This window comes from Anopheles gambiae, chromosome 2 (assembly GCF_943734735.2).
Source record: "Anopheles gambiae chromosome 2, idAnoGambNW_F1_1, whole genome shotgun sequence".
Taxonomy (NCBI): domain Eukaryota; kingdom Metazoa; phylum Arthropoda; class Insecta; order Diptera; family Culicidae; genus Anopheles; species Anopheles gambiae.
The window spans coordinates 10,565,469-10,587,907 of record NC_064601.1 but is presented as its reverse complement, the minus strand read 5'-3'; the positions used below and the strand labels follow the sequence as shown (position 1 = coordinate 10,587,907).

The 22,439-nt window shown below is 48.1% G+C and overlaps 4 protein-coding genes and 1 pseudogene across 4 annotated transcripts; 2 read left to right on the top strand and 3 right to left on the bottom strand.

The window, feature by feature from the left end:
- Positions 1 to 926: 926 nt before the first annotated feature.
- Positions 927 to 3,217, bottom strand: LOC1281300 (ionotropic receptor 75a). The gene is made up of 5 exons (XM_061648090.1): positions 2,576 to 3,217; positions 2,461 to 2,508; positions 1,611 to 2,138; positions 1,384 to 1,540; positions 927 to 1,306 (listed from the first exon to the last, which is right to left on the bottom strand). Exons 1-5 carry the CDS (start codon positions 3,215 to 3,217, stop codon positions 927 to 929), a joined length of 1,755 nt encoding a protein of 584 aa, XP_061504074.1.
- Positions 3,218 to 5,155: 1,938 nt separating this feature from the next.
- LOC1281301 (uncharacterized) lies at positions 5,156 to 14,847 on the bottom strand (annotated as a pseudogene).
- LOC11175470 (uncharacterized) lies at positions 10,116 to 14,396 on the top strand. The gene is made up of 8 exons (XM_061645283.1): positions 10,116 to 10,282; positions 10,361 to 10,863; positions 10,920 to 11,020; positions 11,085 to 11,207; positions 11,282 to 11,490; positions 11,561 to 11,772; positions 11,870 to 12,023; positions 12,084 to 14,396. Exons 1-8 carry the CDS (start codon positions 10,147 to 10,149, stop codon positions 12,449 to 12,451), a joined length of 1,806 nt encoding a protein of 601 aa, XP_061501267.1. The 5' UTR covers positions 10,116 to 10,146; the 3' UTR covers positions 12,452 to 14,396.
- LOC1281303 (dnaJ homolog subfamily B member 12) lies at positions 14,536 to 17,369 on the top strand. The gene is made up of 7 exons (XM_321247.6): positions 14,536 to 14,861; positions 15,053 to 15,220; positions 15,348 to 15,522; positions 15,598 to 15,994; positions 16,079 to 16,194; positions 16,287 to 16,450; positions 16,536 to 17,369. The coding sequence occupies exons 2-7, from the start codon at positions 15,094 to 15,096 to the stop codon at positions 16,643 to 16,645; spliced, it is 1,089 nt and encodes a 362-aa protein (XP_321247.5). The 5' UTR covers positions 14,536 to 14,861; positions 15,053 to 15,093; the 3' UTR covers positions 16,646 to 17,369.
- A 1,913-nt stretch (positions 17,370 to 19,282) lies between these two features.
- On the bottom strand, positions 19,283 to 21,351 carry LOC1281304 (intraflagellar transport protein 56). Its single transcript, XM_061645284.1, has 3 exons — positions 21,194 to 21,351; positions 20,985 to 21,125; positions 19,283 to 20,922 (listed from the first exon to the last, which is right to left on the bottom strand). Exons 1-3 carry the CDS (start codon positions 21,194 to 21,196, stop codon positions 19,408 to 19,410), a joined length of 1,659 nt encoding a protein of 552 aa, XP_061501268.1. The 5' UTR covers positions 21,197 to 21,351; the 3' UTR covers positions 19,283 to 19,407.
- Between the last annotated feature and the right edge of the window lie 1,088 nt (positions 21,352 to 22,439).

The window sequence follows — 22,439 nt, the reverse complement described above, 5'->3', positions numbered from 1 at the left end:
CACCATCATTGGGGTGGTAATGGCTGCGTACATTGGCCACGTGGTCTCGTGCGAGTTTCTATGCTTGGAACCACACTTGGGTGGGCTTGGGTGTGGTGAACCAGGCCCACTTGGGGACGTTATGGGTTACGGGAATCCCCTCGTTTGCGTTCGCCTGTCTATCAAACATAATGTGCAATATTCTATTGCGCCTATCGAAGAGGAGAAAGAGAGCGAGGGTGCGTGATGTCACGGTGTGAACGGGCAGTAACGGTGGAAATGCATGAACCTTTCTGGGGGGGCCCGAGCGGCGACCGCCCAGATGCACACAACCAAGCCTCGACGCGTCAAAGCTAATGAGGCTCCACCAAGGTACGTCGTCCTTCGTGCAAAATTTCCCGCGTGGCAACGGATGCAACGGTTTTCAAACGGCACCTTTACACCGTGTGGCTGATAAACGAACCGATGCCTCGGCACGATTACCATCAAACAGTAAAGGTAGAATGTGGCAGTTACCACCGATCCGTCGCTGCAGCCGGGCTGAGTAGAGCAAGTGTTGGTTGGAAATCAATTTTGAGAAAGTTTCACCTTCTTTTTCTCGGAGGAAGTAGCGAAATAAACGGCAGCGTTGAAGACTAGTTCTCGTGTATTTGCGTTTAACATGCAACGTGTTGTTTGTAGCCCAACGGGCTTGTTCGGGGTAGTCAACGATTAAGTGGTTTTGATAAAGAAGTAGTGCTGTGTGCGGTAGTTTCTAAGGATAACACATGTGCTGACGAGTTCATAGTGTTGTGATTACCCGCAGGAGTTTGTTAAATATGGTGCTGGAATGTATGCCAGTTTCTTTCCGTTTTGAGATGGGTGGATAGTTGCATGTTGAGCCAAACATCCCATATCGAAGGGGCACCTGGAAGCCGCCCCTCTACGCCCATCGTCATTGTGCCTGTTTAATTAAGCCAACGGAACCCCGCCGGAATGGCTCGTATCTGCCGCTCGTGCCACCAGGTACGAAGGCGCAAGAACAAAAGCTCCGATGCGAGTAATGCTGCGCTGGCGGCCATACCAGCGGCCAGCAGTACAAACGCGAACCTCACATCCGCCAGATGGATCTGCTCGGTGTGCGTACTGCTCTGTTTGTTGCACTTGGGCCGGGGCGTATAGTATCGCGCGTGATGGTACGCCAGCAGGCCGCTTTCCTTGATCAGCTGCAGGTTAATCTTGAACAGCTCCCGCAACGGGCTGCCCTTGATCAGGGGCAGATGGACGGGACGCTGGGGATAGAGCTGGACCTGCTGCAGATCACAGATTTCCCGTTCGGTGAACGTTTCTGTAAAGGCGTTTTGGGCCGTATAAGGTTAGTCAAGCTCTGTAGGTGGACGGATCCCCTAAGGTCCGGACACGCACCTATGATGAGTGCATTGCCGTACGAAGTTTCACAGTGAAACGCATACCCGCCCTGCCGGACCAGCTGCATACCGAACGACAGGTTCACGAATCCTCCATACCTGTTGGGCAGAACCTTCGTTTCGTACAGCTTCAAAGCGGCCGGATTGTTGGTACGCTGCAAAAAAGGCAGGCAAACAGTCGTATAAGAAAACAACCCTTCACACTCTCGCTCCCCTCAGCGTTACGAGAAAAAAGTCACGGTGGTAGCTCAGATTCTCGACCGTCATCTTTATCTCGCTGTCCACCAGCTTCTGCAGCGTGTTGATCGTCTTTGGCGGTGTGATCAGCTGATAGCCCACGATGAAGGAGCAGTAAAACTGGAACAGGATCATCGAGGAGCACATCGCGACCAGTACCAGCACTTGGTTCGAGCTCCACCAAATGATGCGATGGTGGATGCCCTGCTGGCACACCATCCCCAGCGTACCGAGCAGCGACTGTTCCACCAGCCAGTCGAGAGTTGATCTACTGCGACCTGTCCGGTGAATGCAGACGATCAGCAGCGCGATCAGTAGTGCTACCGCGCCAAAGATCAGGCTAATAGCAAGCCAAACAATATTCGTGAACGGAAGCATGAAGATGTTGCTATTGTTCAAACTTTTCGGATGCCGGAACACGGTGTAGAAGCTGCGGGAAAGACAGAAAGAGAGAGTGAGAGATGGAGATAACAGTGTGCAGTGTAGTGTCCCCATAAGACTCGTACGTTCCGTGCGCTATTTCGATGGTTGTTTCGAAGATTGCAATACGCTCCGTCGTGAGTCCAAAGGGAGTGGTCACAAAATCGACCTGTTTGGATTGTAGCTGGCCCACTACACCTCGTGATGAGTTTTTGCCGATCAGATCAAATCGCCAATCTTCGGTTAATATCACTATGAGCCTGTTGGAGAGAGATGGACCATGAACAAATATTTCTATTAGGACAAATGTATGCCTTTCAGGAAGTGAGGTGAGCTACTTGAAATTCAGCTTCATCTCAAGCAACTTCACCAGCTGATAGCTGTGTATGGTTGCGGTGTACGATGTCTGTCTCTTTACAGGGTTGAGGTACTCGATGAATGATTGCGACTGTAGTTTGTCAATGGTCTACAAAGAGGAGGAAGCAGCATTTAGATCCTCCAAACAATTTCCAACCAAGAACACTCCATCTCACCGCTAGCGCTGTCCACAGCTCAATGCCCTCCAGGTCGTGGCTGCGAGCCCGACTTTTGGGCAGCTGGTTCAACGAAGAAACTGTTCCCAACAGCTCGAAACTAACTCGACCCCCACGGCGCTTAACGGTCCCCCGTACATCATACACTTCGAAAATCCTGGGAACATCTGCACGATCGCCACGATCGAACACTAGCATGATGGAGGCATCGTAGTTAATGTTCTGAGCCGACAGCAAACAGGTCACCTGCTCAAAGTTGCGTCCACCAAACATAAGCCAATGAAAGGTATCATTGAAGTAGGCATTATCGGACAGGTGACTCAACACCGACTCCATTCCGGAGCACTCCAGGTTGAGAGTGATGGCCGTTTTGTAGCGCTCATAAAACATGTGCCATTGGAAATGCCGTCGAAAGTGGGCGCCGGTCACGTCGAGGTAGTACACGCTGCCATGGAATGACTGGCGAAGGGCTGATGCGATGCGGATCACATCCTGATCAACCGGCTCCTGGACACAGTGGAGTAACATCAGGCTGGTAATGGAACGCTTCTCCAGAAACTCTTCGATCAGTTGAGTTCGGGACGAACATCGAGTTGGAGTTAAAAGTCCTAGCAGGAACAGGGCACACACAACCACCTTCATGTTGAAGCGTCACTGAGACACACGTTCGGACTGAAGCACTTTAAATATTCGCTGTGATGAATCCTTTGCTGATACAATTATCATGTCAGAGGAGAGGTAACACATGTGCTTTGGTATGGTGAGCGCAAGAACTAACAAATTGCAATAATAATTCACATTAAAGAGGAATAATCCCCACTTAAGAGGAATTCAATTACTGATAGCAACATTGTATCAAAAGGTTATTTTTAGGATATGAAACGCTTGTTTAATTTGGTTCAAACGACGATGGGCATAATAATGCGATAATTATCTTCCAGGGACTATGGTTATCCTTGACGATGGTACCACAATTCGCGTATTGTAACTGAGGCCCTTTTTTATATGTCAACTTAAAGTGGATAATGTAGATAATGAAGGTCAATTTATATCTTACAAGACTGTGCGAGGTAAATAGCACGCGGTGTCCTTGGTATTATAGATGAGTAGGGTATTTAATTGAATTACGTAGAAATGAGCTTATATGCTATTAAAATAGTTAAAATGAACTTAATTCCAACGAAAATGCTAATGCATAACTAACCTTATGTAATATTTACTTTACACATGGATATAACAGAACACTGCTAATATGTTGAATTTGTAATACTTTTTGCATGCTTTTCATAGAATTCGTTTATTTGACCCGGTTACAGAGCTACGCATCATGATGCATAATAATTCCAGCGTGCGTGTCACTCAAGGTTTTTTAAAGGCAATTTCTTCGAGGCTTTTAATTCTAAAGAGTATATCAACAGAAACTGATTTAGAACAGGTCCTGGAACTGATCTCAAACTCATTTCATACTCTGAAACTTTTAAACAAACCATACCGCTCCAGGACCTAATATGAACCTCATACAGGTCTGAGAATTGGTTTTGGAACGGATGAACAGAATCGAAAAGATCCTAAATCCATACAGATGCTGGAATTTATCCTGATCTCATACCGGTATCCAAAAGATACCGAACCAAGATACCCGATACCGTGTAAAGAACCTGTAGGTCCTGTTGTCCTGGGTTTGGAGTAGCTCCGAGTAGTAGCATCAAACGTTCTCGGCTTGGCAGGGGCCGTCCTGAGGAACGTGTCGATGGTGTTGGGCTGATGTTGATTCAAGTTGATTGGGCAATTAGAAAGAGGGAAAAATGATTCTTGCTCACTTGGTCATTCGATTATTTGCCTCAAATTCCCTCAGCAAAGCGGTGAACCGGATCTTTCAAAAACTGATCCATGTTTCACTCGCTCATTTTATAGACCCGGGCCATCCGAGCGGATCCGGATCTGATCACACATTTCTAGTACAGTAGCAACGGTGGAAATGCATGAACCTTCCTGGGAAGGGGCCCGAGCGGCGACCGCCCAGATGCACACAACCAAGCCTCGACGCGTCAAGTTAGTGAAGCTCCTCCAAGGTACGTCGTCCTTCGTGCAACATTTCCCGCGTGGCAACGGATGTAACGTTTTCCAAACGTTCCAGCCTTTACACCGTGTGACGATAAACGAAACCAATCCCTCGGCACGATTACCATCAAACAGTAAAGGTAGAATGTGGCAGTTACCACCGATCCGTCGTTGCAGCCGGGCTAAGTACAGCAAGTGTTGTAGGAAATAAATTTTGAGAAAGTTTTACCTTTTTTTCTCCGGGGAAAAGTGCGAAATAAGCGGCAGCTTTGAAGACTAGTTCACGTGTATTTGCGTTTAACATGCAACGTGTTCCAACGGGCTTGTTCGGGGTAGTCAACGATTAAGTGGTTTTGATAAAGTGTGGTGCGGTAGTTTCTAAGGATAACACATGTGCTGACGAGTTCATAGTGTTGTGATTACCCGCAGGAGTTTGTTAAATATGGTGCTGGAATGTATGCCAGTTTCTTTCCGTTTTGAGATGGGTGGATAGTTGCATGTTGAGCCAAACATCCCATATCGAAGGGGTACCTGGAAGTCGACCCTCTTCGCACATCGTCATTGTGCCTGTTTAATTAAGCCAACGGAACCCCGCCGGAATGGCTCGTATCTGCTGCTCGTGCCACCAGGTACGTAGGTGCAAGAATACAAGCTCCGACCCGAGTAATGCTGCGCTGGCGGCCATACCAGCGGCCAGCAGTACAAACGCGAACCTCACATCCGCCAGATGGATCTGCTCGGTGTGCGTACTGCTCTGTTTGTTGCACTTGGGCCGGGGCGTGTAGTATCGAGCGTGATGGTACGCCAGCAGGCCGCTTTCCTTGATCAGCTGCAGGTTCACCTTGAACAGTTCCCGCAACGGGCTGCCCTTGATCAAGGGCAGATGGACGGGACGCTGGGGATAGAGCTGGACCTGCTGCAGCTCACAGATTTCCCGCTCGGTGAACGTTTCTGTAAAGGCGTTTTGGGCCGTATAAGGTAAGTCAAGCTCTGTAGGTGGACGGATCTCCTAAGGTCCGGACACGCACCTATGATGAGTGCATTGCCGTACGAAGTTTCACAGTGAAACGCATACCCGCCCTGCCGGACCAGCTGCATACCGAACGAAAGGTTCACGAATCCTCCATACCTGTTGGGCAGAATCTTCGTTTCGTACAGCTTCAAGGCGGTCGGATTGTTGGTACGCTGCAAAAAAAGGTAGGCAAACAGTCGTATAAACAATAACAACCCTTCACACTCCCGCTCCCTCAAGGCGTTACGCGAAAAAAGTCATGCTGGTAGCTCAGATTCTCGACCGTCATCTGTATCTCGCTGTCCACCAGCTTCTCCAGCGTGTTGATCGTCTTTGGCGGTGTGATCAGCTGATAGCCCACGATGAAGGAGCAGTAAAACTGGAACAGGATCATCGAGGAGCACATCGCGACCAGTACCAGCACTCGGTTCGAGCTCCACCTAATGATGCGATGGTGGATGCCCTGCTGGCACACCATCCCCAGCGTACCGAGCAGCGACTGTTCCACCAGCCAGTCGAGAGTTGATCTACTGCGACCTGTCCGGTGAATGCAGACGATCAGCAGCGCGATCAGTAGTGCTACCGCGCCAAAGATCAGGCTAATAGCAAGCCAAACAATATTTGTGAACGGAAGCATGAAGATGTTGCTATTGTTCAAACTTTTCGGATGCCGGAACACGGTGTAGAAGCTGCGGGAAAGACAGAGAGAGTGAGAGATGGAGATAACAGTGCACAGTGTAGTGCCCCGTAAGACTCGTACGTTCCGTGCGCTATTTCGATGGTGTATTCGAAGATCGCGATACGCTCCGGCGTGATTGCGAAGGGAGTGGTCGCAAAATCGACCTGTTTGGTTTGTATCTGGCCCACTACACCTCGTGACGAGTTTTTGCCGATCAGATCAAACCGCCAATCTTCGGTTAATATCACTATGAGCCTGTTTGAGAGAGATGGACCATGAACAGATAATTCTATTAGGACAATGTATTCTTCCAACTCTAGGAAGTGAAGTGAGCTACTTGAAATTCAGCTTCATCTCAAGCAACTTCACCAGCTGATAGCTGTGTATGGTTGCGGTGTACGATGTCTGTCTCTTTACAGTGTTGAGATACTCGATTAATGGTCGTGGCTGGTGTTTGGAAATGGTCTACAAAAAAGGAACAAACAGCAGTTAGATCCTCCAACCCAATTCCATCGAAGAGGACTCCATAGTACCGTCAGCGCTGTCCACAGCTCAATGCCCTCCAGGTCCTGGCTGCGAGCCCGTCTTTTGGGCAGCTGGTTCAACGAAGAAACTGTTCCCAACAGATCGAAACTAACCCGGCCCCCACGGCGCTTAACGGTCCCCCGTACATCATACACTTCGAAAATCCTGGGAACATCTGCACGATCGCCACGATCGAACACAAGCATGATGGAGGCATCGTAGTTAATGTTCTGAGCCGACAGCAAACAGGTCACCTGCTCAAAGTTGCGTCCACCAAACATAAGCCAATGAAAGGTATCATTGAAGTAGGCATTATCGGACAGGTGACTCAACACCGACTCCATTCCGGAGCACTCCAGGTTGAGAGTGATGGCCGTTTTGTAGCGCTCGTAAAACATGTGCCATTGAAAGTGCCGTCGAAAGTGGGCGCCGGTCACGTCGAGGTAGTACACGCTGCCATGGAATGACTGGCGAAGGGCTGAGGCGATGCGGATCACATCCTGATCAACCAGCTCCTGGACACAGTGGAGTAACAGCAAGCTGGTAATGGAACGCTGCTCCAGAAACTCTTTGATCAGTTGAGTTCGTGAGGAACATCGAGTTGGAGTTAAAAGTCCTAGCAGGAACAGGGCACAAACAACCACCTTCATGTTGAAGCGTCACTGAGACACACGTTCGGACTGAAGCACTTTAAATATTCGCTGTGATGAATTCTTTGCTGATACAATTATCATGTCAGAGGAGAGGTAACACTTGTGATTTGGTATGGTGAGCGTAAGACCTAACAAATTGCAATAATAACTCACATTAAAGGGGTATAAACCTCACTTAAGAGGAATTCAATTACTGGTACAGAAAATATAGAAAATGGTTATTTTTAGGATATGAAACGCTTGTTTGATTTGGTTCAAACGACGATAGGCATAATAATGCGATAATTATCTTCCAGGGACTATGGTTATCCTTGACGATGGTACCATAATACGAGTATTATAACTTAGGCCCTTTTTTCTAGGCCAACTTAAAGTGGATAATGTAGATAATGAAAGTCAATTTATATCTTACAAGACTGTGAGAGGTACATAGCACGCAGTGTCCTTGGTATTATAGATGAGTAGGGTATTTAATAAAATTACGTAATAACGAGCTAATATGCTATTAAAACACTTAACTGACCATACTAAATCAACTTAATTCCAACGAAAATGTTTAGATATTATCAGCGTTATGTAATAATTACTTTACATATGGCTACAAAAGAACGCTGCTCATATGGTGAATTTATTAGCCTTTTTGCATATTTTTCATTTTGGATATTTTGCCTGGTTACGGAGCTACGCAAATAAATTTTGAATATATACTATGTAGTAACTCCAGCGAGCCGGTCTCATAGTACAGTCGTCAACTCGTACGACTTAACAACATGCCCGTCATGGGTTCAATCCCCAAATAGACCGCGCCGCCATACGTAGGACTGACTATCCTGCTATGGGGGGAATCAATTAGTCACTGAAAACCAAGCCCACAAGTGGGTACAGGCAGGCCTTGACCGACATCGGTTGTTGAGCCAAAGAAGAAGAAGAAGAAGAAGTAACTCCAGCGTGCGTGTATGTCACTCAAGGTTTTTTTAAGCCAATTCCCTGGTGACTCTTAATTCCAAAGGGTATGTCATCAAAAACTGATTCAGAACTCATACAGATCCTAGAACTGATCCTAAACCCATTTCATACTCTGAAACTTTTACACAACCCATACCGCTCCAGGAACTAATATCAACCCCATACAGGTCTGAGAATTGGTTGTGGAACGGATGAACAGAATCGAAAAGATAATAAATCCATACAGATGGAATTTATCCTGATCTCATACCGGTATTCTAACTGATACCGCACCCATACACCTCTGAGAATTAATCCTGAAGGGAACTGATTACGAAATCATATTAGCCCTAGAGCTGATCCCACACCGCTTGTGGAACTGATCCTAATCTCATACATGTCCTGGAATTGATCTCTATCAAAGAACCCGACATTCGACGAAATTCCCGGCACAAGTTGTTTGAAAACATGGTGCTCATGAGTTCAAATATAATCATGATCTACGTGTACCTATCTCTCGCTAAAAGATACCAATAAATTCTTTTTCTTCTTTGGCTCAACAACCGTTGTCGGTGAAGTTGTTTGTTCGAATAGTTTGGAAAGGCATTGGCTCCAACGGAGTTCTTTCGCCTGTTGTTGGTAAAGGCCTGCCTGTACCACTTGTGGGCATAGCTTTCAGTGACTTATGGAATACCACCCATAGGAGGATAGTCAGTCCTACGTATGGCGGGACGGTCCATTTGGGACTTGAACCCATGAAGGGCATGTTGTTAAGTCGTACGATTTGACGACTGTACCACGAGACCGGAAACCAAGAAATTAAACCAGTAAAGGTGACATACAAAGTAATACTATTTAATTTCATTTTAACTTTCTACTTCCAAACCCCGTCTCCACGTAACAAGATTCAATCCATTCAGACAAACCCTATCGGTAAAATTCTGCTCCCCGGTACATATGCCGGTTTCTCGCATGATCTGTAGCTGCAACTTGAACAGGTCCTTCAGCGGGCATCCCTTGATCAAGGTGGGAGACGCGGTGCGGGTTGCGCATGACATTATGCAGCTCGTAAATTTGTCTCTCGGTAAACGTTTCTAGAAATAGCACGAAGGGGAAGGATAGAATTGCGTTTTGTTGGTGCTCTACACAATTGCTACTGTTACCCCGTACCCAGCACGTCTGCGTTTCCGTGAGACGTGTCACAGTGGAAGGCATGCCTACCCTGTCGGACAAAGGCGAGCCTGATCGCTACTGGGTTCTTCGTTCCCTGGAAAATGGTTCAGAGGGTGGAGAAGGCCGAAATGTAATATACCACACTGTGTCCGGAAGTTTCACCAGCGACCAGTTACCAGACAAAAAGTCATCATTCTATTGTACTGTACATCAATCGAAACGTGAACAATGATGATTGTTGTCAATGACAATGACGAAAGAGGCCGTTGAAAGCACCAGAAAACAAACACGAATTATTTTGCACAAAGGTAGAAACGGAGAATACGAACACAATTTGCAAGAGAGCGTACGCAACCTTCAACCATTCGCTTTTGTCTCGATTAGTCTAATTATCCTTGGGTGGACAGGATAATTGTGTGCCATACTTGCATGGAGAATAGTTTGCTGTTGATTGCACTTTTAGATAGCACTACTCTGTGCTCACTCTGTGCAATACGATCAGTTGTTAAAGAAGCTTTGAGACATGAGGTGCTTGCTCCTTTCCTTCACTTGCCTTGCGCTTACAAGCGCGGCACAAAAAGAACTTGTGTTGTTCGATTTAATGAAATGGCAACAGCTGAAGGTGGTGTACGTTTTCCACTGCTTCCACCAGCAGGATGGTTCGTGAGGAACGGAACGGAAAGTTGCGACTGGCGATACAATCGAAAACTTTCTCTTCGTGTTTTGTGCAATTTCAGTGCTCATCCACCAGCTGCACAGTGCGATGAAAAATCACCCAGCAAGTATGTCCTTCCTGAATGTGGCCAGCTTCAGCGGGTCGAAATTCGAGGCCTCACTTCAGTCGCTGCATGTTGGCGTTGGTTTGATGGCCGATTTAAACTGTGACGGGCTGGCAGGTGTACTGAAGGCGCTATCCGTAAGGGGCTTCTTTAATGGTGCACGATTTAGGTGGTTGTTGGGCGGTTTGGGGACACTGCAGCAGAGTAGGATGTTTTTGGAGAAGCTCAATATTACCGCGTCCTCTATGGTGCTTCTCACGCTGCCTATGAGGACTAGCAATAATGACACAAACTTTGCAATTCTTGACGTGTGTGGACATCGTGTGGGTACTCGGTGGGAGTTAAGCTTTCTTCAGATCGGAGCCTGGAGTACGTCAGCCGGTTTGACGATGTGGGATAAGCGGAGCGTGTACGAGAGGCGACAAAATTTGCTCGGAATGCAACTGACTGGAATAGCGAAGGTAAGTGTTTGGACAAGTGCTAGAATTAGTTAGAATGTACTAACTCCGCTTTTTAGGCAACAGCAATAGGTGCTAGCACGGTGACTGGTGAGCTGCAGAGTGGTCGAGCTTATGGATTGCGCCTGTGGAATGTATTGTCTACGATGCACAACTTAAGGTATTCAACTTATAGCGGAAAAAAGTGAATGCGAGTATTAAACCTAAACTAACCTTTCCTACAGCATCACTGAGAATCCTGTTAACGAAGGGAACCAACAACCGTTTGACTTAATTATCAACCCTGTCGAAATTAAACAGCAAGACATCTCCAAACTCCACTATACTGCTGCTGTTCACGATACCCAGTATGTTTCACTGTGAAGGGTTGAATTAACATTCAAGCTATATTAAAATGTCTCCCTATCTCTTATTTGCACAGGACAATTCTTCTTTTCCTGCATCCTAATGTGGACTGGACGAGAAATTTGTTTTTGCGCCCCTTTACTGTTCTCTCGTGGCTGGGAATCACTGCGCTATTTCTTGCGTTTCTACTACTAATGTGCTGCATACTACACCTCGATCGGCTGGAGGGTCAGGATAGAGAAAATGGTATTTTGGTGTTAGTGTTGGGAATACTGTGCCAACAAGGTTTGTTAAGAAAGTGGCATAGAAGAAATGCTTCGTTTTTTTAAAACACATTTGAGCGAATGTCTTGCAGGCTTCATCGAAACGTTCCACTCGTACGCAAGCAGAATCACGGTCTTCGCCATGATACTCTTTAGCATGCTGGTTTATCAATTTTATCTGACGTACATTGTAAGCTTTCTGCTGGTCGTACCACCGAAAACCATCCACACGCTTCACCAGCTAGTAGAAAATGGATTTGCCGTAGCGCTGGAAAACGTGCCAAAAAACGTGGAATATTTAAATGTAGCGTACTCGGGAGCATCGCTTGCTACTAGATGGCGCCACACATTTCAACTCATTGAAGTGTGTTCTGCTCCTCTTTCCTTCTCTGATCTAGTAGGCCACGGATGATGAGCATTTGCTAGCGCTGGTACAAAAGCAACTCACACAGGCGGACACTCTGTACTACGACATGGCGGAAGGACTTGAACTCATTCTTCGCGGAAGGGTTGCGTTTTTGTGCGATGCACACCATGCTTATCAAATGATGCAGAGTGAGTAGAAGCTTTAAAACGTGTCGATTATCTCGTGAACCGACTTTTCTCCCTCTCTAGCCCATTTCACGGACGAGCAGCGGTGCGCACTACAGGAAGTGGTACTGATCAGCAAAAAATCCACCCATCTGGCCCTGGCGAAGGATAATCCGTTGCGGGAGCTGTTTCGCGTCACGGTGCACCGAATCGCCGGAAACGGTGTGATGCAGTACGAGCGGAGCCGTTGCTACGCCGACAAGCCAAGGTGTGCCGAAAATGAGGTTAAAATGCCGGAGGTTAACCTAGATCAGGTGTCCTCGGTGATGGTGCTGTTGCTGGGCGCGATTGTCGGAAGTATCGCCGTGCTGCTGCTGGAGCTCACTCACAGCCGGGTTTGGCCAAGGCGACACAGAGTCGTGCCGAGCCGCGGCATAAACCGGAAACTTTAACACCTGCTCTTCATAGCAAACATCAATCATTCTTCGGCTGGCAAAAATGGCTGCACAGTTTGTGCTACTTAACATGCACACAGAAAAAGGTAGCAGACCGTTTTTAATAGTAGACAGACAAAACCAAACAAAAAATCTTGCCTGGCGTGTGTAATCCAGGAAAGGCTAAAAAAAGGCAATACGACACGATGGCTCACGCTTCACCCCACCTCCGTTTAGTCGATGAAAGCTGTAAAAGCACACCGCGTGCAGACGTCATAAAAAGGTGGCCAAAGCGCTACTCACCTGATCCGAAGTCACCCATGCTGTGGCAGTGCTTGCTGGCTTGTGGGTTTCTCTTTTTGTGCGCAAAAGCTTACGATGCCGATTTACACGCAATCGATACACCGGGCACGGTTAGAACAGGAAGCGGGAACAACGACCGACACCATAGTGATTTTTTGCGTTTTGTTAGTCGCGTTCCCAGGGGTGCCGGATACACCAATTTGACCGCAGTTGTAACACGGAACAGACGTTTACATCGTTTTCCGTCAATCGTTACTCATCATTCCATAAATCAATGCCACGTTCCACCACCGCACTACTGTCGAATGTCACACACTTGCTCGCAACGGAAGTTGACACTAGGAAAGCACTCCCGGGGTAGTAGACCGGCTTCACGAGATTATCTGAAGCCGCGAATTGCCCGCACTTGGTAGCTTAACTGATAATTTGAAGAAAATTGTATGATTTATGAGCTTTGAGCACGGAGCACTCGCAGGATTTGTACACGTTGCTAGGTGTTTCACTTTCGCGCTAAGGTTAGTGTACTGGGATACTACAAACTGTACGAGAGAATGGCCTTTAACGGGGTTGCACAGAAAGCTTGGAAGAGAATCAACGAAAGGTAATATCCTTGCCGTCCTGCTGTTTGCTTGAACCTTAAGATTCTATTTGAAGATTCTAATTTTGCATAAATAATTCAGCCCAACTTCTAATACGGCCCACCAACATCCGATCAGTGGTATCACGGTACTGATGGCGTTAGCTACACCCGTCTGCTGGCTTAGCTCGCATCGGACGAACGAAATCGGTGATAAAAAAGTTCCACCCAGCCCCCGTGGAGTCAAAGTTTTGGGCATGCCGTTTTGTGTGTGTTTGCGTCTGATGATGCCGGCAACACGGGTATGACAAATGGCCTTTTCTGGGCGGGGGGAAGTTGCACGCTCAGTCGTCAGGCGCAAGACAGGCCACAAAACCTCGAAAAAAAAGGGGAAGTGTGCCAGAAGCTGGCCCCGAAATCAGGCACGCCATCGAAAAGGGGTGCTTCAGGTCACTATCAGCCAGGGGGTGTTCGAGCAACTTCATTCATTGCGACCGGCACCGAACCGGTCCGTCCGTCCGTCCGTGTTTGATCGATAGCGGGCACTCCCGTGTTGCACCGACCGGGACAGCACGGAACTGTCGCGATGCCTCCGGAAGTAATGCGTGTATCGAAACGTGTGTAGGCTGTGCATATGGGGGTGCCCTAAGGTGCTTTAGCCTTTCGTTGCCGCGTCGGGTGAGCATTGACATCATTTTCTGCTGTGTTTCGGGTGCCGGCGCATGGGATATGTGCGCTGTGGAGTACGTGTTGCAACAAGGGGATCGTTATAGAAAATGGCATTTGCCCTTCGTGCTTATAGTGAGATGGATAGAAAATTAGTGTTGTAAAATTTTAATTTCCATAATAATAGACAATCATAAGCGGATAGTGACCATGGCGATCATAGCGGCTGTTCTCTGGCTTTTACCAAGGAGCGTTTGTATTCTTCAAGCAGGAACACTTCACACTGAACGAAGCATATGAAAGATAACAAAAGATTATGTTCGATTAAAACACAAGTTTCTTGTTGATTCCGCAACTATTTCGAGCGAATCGCTTTGCTTTCCATTTACAGCAAATGTACAATTGTTGAGATTTAAGACGAAATGTAAATGCACCCTTTGGCGCTGTTTATCTTTGCGCGCGTGTGTCCATTCGCAATGGGAGAGTACTCAACCAGCCGCTCTAAACACGTCGATTGACGTTTTCAACAACAACGAACAGTGCGAGACAGTGACGCCACGACATAAACACAGCCGACCGAACCCTATAGGAGCAAACGAGAAAGGTAGTGCAATCCATGGATTATCAGCAGCAACTAGGATACACGGTGGAAGGCCCACGAATTTGCCTGCCAAAAAAGAAGAACAAGAAAAAGACAACAGTGGCAAGATAATGACACGGTTTGTGAACTGTGTCGATTAGATTTGAGCTGATTTCCACCTTTTTTCTCCGCCACCGCCGTCGCCGTCGTGTGTATTGCCGCTTCGTTGCGTAGACACCTCCTTCGCCGTTCCCCGTCTGCAGCCGTCGTGTCGTCGTAACAGGGCATCTTTTCTGTGCGGGGTAAGTAGCAAACCCCGAGGTTGGTCCCCGTTGGTCGGTGCTCGGGGCCACCGATTTGTTGGCGTATTAGAACCGTGCGTGCTGCGTAGTGCGTGTGCTGACAGGGCCATTCTTTACTAACCAGACTGTGGTGGTGTGTGTGTGCGCTTTTTTCTTTCCCTCTTCACCCCCTCCCAATCACCCAATTAAAGGTGGTTCGGGATAGCACCCGGATTGTGGATAAAAATAAACCATGAACAAGGAAGCAGCCGAGGACTGTGTGGAGCGAGCGGTGAAGTACCTGGCCGAGGGGAAAATCGAGAAAGCGGAAAAACTACTAAACAAATCGATTACTCTGCATCGGACGGAACGGGCCGAAGGTGAGTATTGGGTTTTGGTTTTGCGTGCATGGTTCAACCCTGACCCGTACCTACCCACCCACCCACACACTCAAACACAGACAGACACGTTGGAGGGGCAGTGCTGATCCGATTTGTACTCTTGCAGAGCTGCTAAATAAAATCAAATGTGGAGCGTACGCGGAAAGTGCCACCTCCGGCAACACGTCGGACGACGGCGTGCGGCAGCGGACCACGGCCAAGGGAGCAGCACCGAAGGCGGAAAGTGGCAACGAGGCGGAATACACACCGGAACAGCTGGAGGCGGTGAAGCGGATTAAGAAGTAGGTGGTACCGGCGAGCATGTAAGAGAGCACACGCTGATCGTTCCCCTTTTTTGTGTGTCCCCTTTGGTGCAGGTGCAAAGATTACTACGAGGTGCTGGGCGTAGCGAAGGATGCGACCGATTCGGACATCAAGAAAGCGTACAAGAAGCTGGCGCTGCAGCTCCACCCGGACAAAAACCATGCGCCCGGCGCGGTGGAAGCATTTAAAGCGATCGGCAATGCGGTCGCCATCCTGACCGACGCGGAGAAGCGACGCTCGTACGATCTGTACGGCTCGGAGGAGCACCATCAGCCGGCGACGGCGCGCAAAGCGCGCTACCACCACGACTACGCGTACTCGCGTGGGTTCGAGACGGAATTTACGGCGGAGGAGCTGTTCAACATGTTCTTCGGGGCCGAAATTAACACCCAGCACGTGTACACGCGCCAGAGACGGTTTCACCGGGCGGAACAGCAGCAGTACAGGGAGGTACGGCGGTGCGGGCTGTCCACAAGTACACGTTGGAAAGTGCTCGCTTTTCATTGCGGTTCTGGTTTTGCTCCCTCTTTTCAGCCCCAGTCAGGGATTGCCGCCTTTATTAACCTGCTGCCAATCATACTGCTTATCGCATTGTCGATGATGTCGTCGTTCTTCATTTCGGATCCCATCTACAGCCTTACGCCGAGCCAGTAAGTAGCGGCACTCTTTCGAACTGATAAATTTGTCATGTGCAGTCCGTTTACCCCTGTTTTTTTCCTCTTGCTTCTTCGAACTCGTGCAGAAAATTCTCCGTCGCACGCAAAACGAACCAGCTGAAGATACCGTACTACGTGAAGGATAACTTTCACTCCGAGTACCAGGGGTCGGTCGGCCGGCTGGAAGCATCGGTGGAGGAGGAATATTTGAACAATCTAAAGCATTCCTGCTACCGAGAGCGGAACTACAGTAAGAGCCTTTTTCCACGTTTTGGAATGTTCCGTTTGTTAATTAACGTATGCCTTTTTCTTCCTGTACGCTTCCCACATCGCAGAAGACACGATGCTAATGAAGGCACGGAACTTTGGCGACCGAGAGCTTTACCATAAGGCGCAAAGCATCAACACACCGTCTTGTGATAAATTACAAAGTTTACACAACTAGTCAAATGCAGCCAAATCGTGGTTTTTCGACCACGACAGCTGAGCAATGTACGTGTGCAATGTACGTGTGTGTGTGTGTGCATACGGGCGGACCACCATCCCTTTTTCTAATTCTGCAGCACGTGGGAAGAGCGTCGGTGCGTGTGTGTGTGTGTTCGTGCAGTGGCGGCGTTTTTCTACAGTGACGCAGTAGTTTGTTCTATGTTTCTCCCCTCTCCCCCTTTTTTATCGATGATTGCATTGGTTCAGCACGAAAGACATACACAGACACACACACACACGCACGCACGTGCCTGACCGTGCTTAGATTGTGCTTAAAGACTCCTCTCCTCGTCCCAGTTTTTAGGTACGGCATTTCTTCATCACGACGATAATGCCGGCTACAACCGGCAGCTTAGATAATTCATTGTAGAAAGGCGCGTGGCGCAAGTGGGGCTTTTAGGATGAAAATGGTGAGTGATAGGCAAATTTGTTGTTTTCATTTTTGTAGTAGGAAATTCAGAAGCAATTCTCAAAAAAAAAAAAAAAACGAAGGGTACTCTTTAACAACACAAGCCGGTCGCACGGTGGCAAAGACATAGAAATACTTCACGCGTAAAAGGGCGTAAACTATCAGCAAAAACCGCCGCATACCAGCCCCGTCTTACGAATGCACGGGTGCGGTCTAATTTATGCAAAAACCAAAACCTTCCTTCTTTGAAATAAATACAAAACAAAAAAACCAATCCTACATATCTTACGTTTATTTGTCGTTTTACCTTATTGATTTTGGCAAACGCAAAAGAGAAAGAGAAGAGGAAAAACGACCATCCACTGCTGTGAAACACATCCCCCTATTGCCCCTTGCGGGATTGTCGTAAAGCACAATTTGTACCGTAATTAACCAAACGGACTAATTGTCCTGACCGGGGCGTGGAAGAAAGCAAGCAAATGTGTCTATAACCGTTTGGCGCCGTCCTAATTTCTTGTTAACCTTCTGAAGGGCTGTGGAAGACTATTAGAAGAAAAACGAGAACGGTTTAGGTTACGCGATCTGCTTAATGGAATGTGTCTGCGATTGTGTTTGTCAAGCAATTCCAATGACAGCGAGCAGTGGCCAAATGTAGTGCTGAGTGTTTTTTATTTATATACTTTAAATACTTACGCTTTTGCCAGTTTGCTGCATTGCTGCACAACACCTGTGAAATGCATGATTTATATGAAACAATTCGAACAGTTATTGCTTCAGTGCAAGAAATTGGTGTACCCTTTACCCGAGTGTTTCCACCAGTTTGTATTGAATTTTGCTAAACATTACACCGTAAATTACATCTACAAGTTGGCCTGCACCGATGTGCTCCTCTCGAGCATGTTTTCTTCCGCCTCGTAAACCTTCACAAAATCATGCCATGCAGCGACCACGTGCCGGTTCGCTTTTCGAAAAGTTCGCCTCCCAATTCACACTGATCACCAGGTCGTTTCGGTGGTCGTTTATTTGCTTTCTTTGTTATGCACAGCTCGATGCACCGTACCGTACCGGTTGCATCTTACTTAGCTCCTTTATGCTCTGTCCACCTCCCCTTTCCTTTGGCCGATATGGTTGTGTGGGGCAAAAGTTTACTCTCCATTCATCGTCTAGCGGTGGCAGATGGGTTTTGTCGTGGGAGTGTTTTTTCTCCTGCCTTTTTTGTTCGTCCGTTTGGTTAAAGAGCTTTCTGGTACTGGTTCTTTACAAATTCGGTGAGCTTTGGCTTCCTTCCTGCCAATGTGTGTGTGTGTGCGTGTGTGTGTGTGTGTGTGTGTGTGTGTGTATAGAGAAAAGTGTTCCTTTCGTTTTGTGCGGAATTGTGAAGCAACTGGCAAACCGGTGCCGGAAGTAAATGTCACCACCATTTAAGGTATCGTCTCATTTCGTCGTGACATTAACAAACGCGATCGAGTAAATTGTTTTCAAGTTCAGGTAATTAAACAAATTATGGCACAAACTGGACAAAAGCAATAAATTTAATGCAGTATCGCTTTAGAATCAGCAAAGCAGTGCATAAAAAAAAGGTAAGTAGGGGAGAGTTTTCCGAAAACTGTTTGTAGAAATGATAAAATGTCGCAGATAAATTCTTTGCCCACAACTTCCCTGAAAGCGGGATCGTAAAATATTCTCTTGCCTTACAACCGAACCTAATTAGGTAAAAGTTTTAATTAATTTTGCGCAACAAATGCTAATTTTTTCCTTCTTTTTTTGTAGTTGCGTCAAATGCAAAGTACCACGATAAGAAGCAACAAATCCCTTTCGCTCATAGTGGTCAGACCCGCTTGGGAGATGGTAGATACGCTTGACAATAAATCGACCGCGAAAAATGTGATAAAATTTGAGCATGGCCAAACGGACACGGGCTTTTTTGAATGGATGGTCGCATCGATTGCATCCCTGCCGGGTGAAAAATGGTTGCTGCAACGGCTGTGCTAGGTTTGAGCCAGTTCATTGAGCCCCGAGCGGTCGTTAAAAACGTGCTGTAATGCTTTACGCGTTTTCGACCGAACGAAGCGATAAAAGATGAGTTTAAAATCCATATTCGAGTCGGAAGAGCTACAGCTACACGGTGGTTTGTTGAATGGGAGTTAAATGCACACACAATATACACCTTCCGGTTCAGTGTGCCATTTTATTTGCATATAAATCGATCGACTCCACAGCAATGGTGTGTGTTAAACCAAAGAAAACATTATTTTATTTGCATGCTGCTCTCCCAATATCAAGGTAAAATCAACACGAAAAAACGCCCCTTCCTACTTGATGCTGCTGGCGAACCGTCGAACAACGCGCAGCATCCCCTCCGCCTGCGCATTGGTGGAGTCCCGCAGCAGCGAAATAATCTCCGACACGCCGCCCGGCGGTGCGCCACTGCCACGCTTCGCCAGAATGGCCTGCACTGCGCCCGCACACGCGCCCCGCTTGCCCTCCCAGTACTCCGGATTGGGGTCCAGCTTTTCCAGCGTGTCGAACGCTTTGGCCGCTATCCAAAACTCGCCCACCCGGTAGCTATCGTTCGCAATCAGCTGCAGCAGCGCGAACGCGTCCGGCGTGGAGTCCTTCGTCAGGAAGATGTTCCACGCCTGGTCCGCATGGCCGGCATGGATGTGACACTTGGCCAGCACCATCGAGAACGTGCTGTCCGTTTTGATCGTAATGTCGTGGATCTGCAGCAGCAGCTCCTCCGCCTCCTTGTAGTACCCGGTGGCCGCCTTCGCCTGGGCGTAGTTGTAGTTGAACGTGTCGTCGTTCACGAAGTAGCTGCGGATCGAGTTGAGGTAGACGAGCACCTCCTCGAACTGGCCGTACAGGAAGAAGGCGGACGCCATGCTCTGCCGGCCCGGGATCGTATCGCACTCGGACGCCGAACCGCCGACCAGATGCAGACACTGTTGCGCATTCTTCAGGTGCTCCTTCGAGCCCGTCTCCTGGCCGAGCGCCGCGTGCACCACACCCTTCAGGATGTACTCCTGCGGTACGGTCGGCTGCACCTCCTTCATCAGATGGTGCGCTTCCTGGATTTCGCCCCGCCGCAGATGGTGGATGGCCAGGTTGAGGCGCGCCTCCGGCACGATGTCGATCAGCTGCGGCAGGACCTGCAGCGCCCCTTCCCCGTTGCGAAACACGACCAGATTGTGGCGGATCAGGTCCGCCCCGAACGTGCCGCTCTCGACGAGATGCTTTATCTCCTGCTCGGCCGCGCGACCATTGAACAGCCGGAAGCGATTGCACGCCTTCAGGTTGATCGCGATCGTGCTGTCGGGGAACTGGTTCAGGTAGAGATCGAGCACCTCCTGGGAGATGTCGTAGTAGTCCAGCTTGTAGTAGCAGATCGCGACGTACACGTTCAGCGCGAGCAGATCCTTGTTGTCGAGCAGGACGCGCTTGTAGATGTCGATCGCTTCCTGGTAGTGCGAGCGCAGGTAGTGCATCCCGGCTAGGCTGAGCTGGTCTTCCACCACGTCCCGCAGCGAACCGTGCAGCTCCATCAGCCGGTCCTCGTCGCTTAGCTTGTGCGCCAGGTGGAAGAGTAACCGTATCTTGAGCGGACTTTGCGGCAGCTCTTCCACCAGCTTCTGGGCCTCGTCGTACATGCCGAGATAGAACATGCACACGCAGATGTTGAGCGCAACGTCCTTGAGCGACCCGTCCGCTGCGTAGATCTTCTCGTACAGCTGCAGCGCTCGCTTGTACTCGCCGACGTGAAAGTCACAAAATCCCGTCCACATGTGCTTCAGCTGCTCCGGCACTTCATCGTAATCTTTGGAGCACTACAAGAGAGGGAACGGGGTTTAGCTAGACGAAGTCAATTTTAACCTCGAGCTTTTCGTACCTGCAGGACAGTTTTCGCACCGATGTAGTCTCGCTTCAGCAGGAACTCCTCGAACGAAGGGATGGTGACGGTGCGCACGGTTCCGGAGCCGGCAGAATTGCGGTTACCCTTGGCCGACTCGGACTTTGTGCGGGAAAGTATCTGAAAGGGTACGGATTTTGAGATGCTATTCAAGGGAATGAAATATTTGAGAGCATTTTGGTTCTTACCATGTTTGCGTTATGGTATACGTTACCGTAATGACCAGGAGCAGACGAACTGGTTTGTTTGGTTTATTGGTAAGTTACCATGGTTACGGATCCGAATGCTGGCGCAAGCGTGCTTGGTGTGAAGGTTGACATTTAAAGGCCGGGCTACATTGGCCGTACTCGCAAGTGTAAAGGCCGGGCTACATTGATCGTACTCTTTGGTGTAATTTTGATTTTTACTAGCGCAACTGGCGGCGGCTGACCGAAGCATTTTTCCAAACAATTTGGAGCCGCTTCAGAAAATATGTTATTTTTCCATGTTTTTTACCTTAGCTGGAATGGAAAAGCTTTGGAATTGATAGATGAATATGTTGTGCAAGTATTTCAGCCATTTTCGCATCAAAAAACGGTGACAAAACAACTTAAATTTGAGATCCGGCACGACCATTCCCTTGGAGACCAAAAAAAGCTTCCACCAGCCGTCGCCAGATGCGCTAGTGAATATCGAAATTACACTACGGAGTACGATCAATGTAGCCCGGCCTTAAGGCCGGGCTACATTGATCGTACTCGCACGCGTAATTTTGATTTTCACTAGCGCATCTGGCGGCGGCTGACCGAAGCATTTTGCCAAACAATTTGGAGCCGCTCCAGAAAATACGTTAATTTTCCATGTTTTTTACTTAAATCAGAGGAGAAAAGTTTTGTAAAACGTAGAACCACATGTCTTGCACGCATTGCATCCATTTTTGCAATGGAAAACGATGGAAAAACTACTAAATTTTGAGATCCGGCAGGTCCATTCCCTCGATGACAAAAAAAAGCTTCCACCAGCCGCCGCCAGATGCGCTAGTGAAAATCAAAATTACGCTTGCGAGTACGATCAATGTAGCCCGGCCTTTAATTTCGATTTTCACTAGCGCATCTAGTGGCGGCTGGTGGAAGCTTTTTTTGGTCGTCGGGGGAATGGTCGTGCCGGATCTCAAAATTAATTAGTTTTTTCACCGTTTTTCGATGCGAAAACGGCTGAAATACTTGCACAACATATTTATGTATCAATTACAAAGCTTTCCCAGTCCAGTTAAAGTGAAAAACATGAAAAAATAACGTATTTTCTGGAGCATCCCCAAATTGTTTGGCAAAATGCTTCGGTCAGCCGCCGCCAGATGCGCTAGTGAAAATCAAAATTACGCTTGCGAGTACGATCAATGTAGCCCGGCCTTAATTTCGATTTTCACTAGCGCATCTGGCGGCGGCTGGTGGAAGC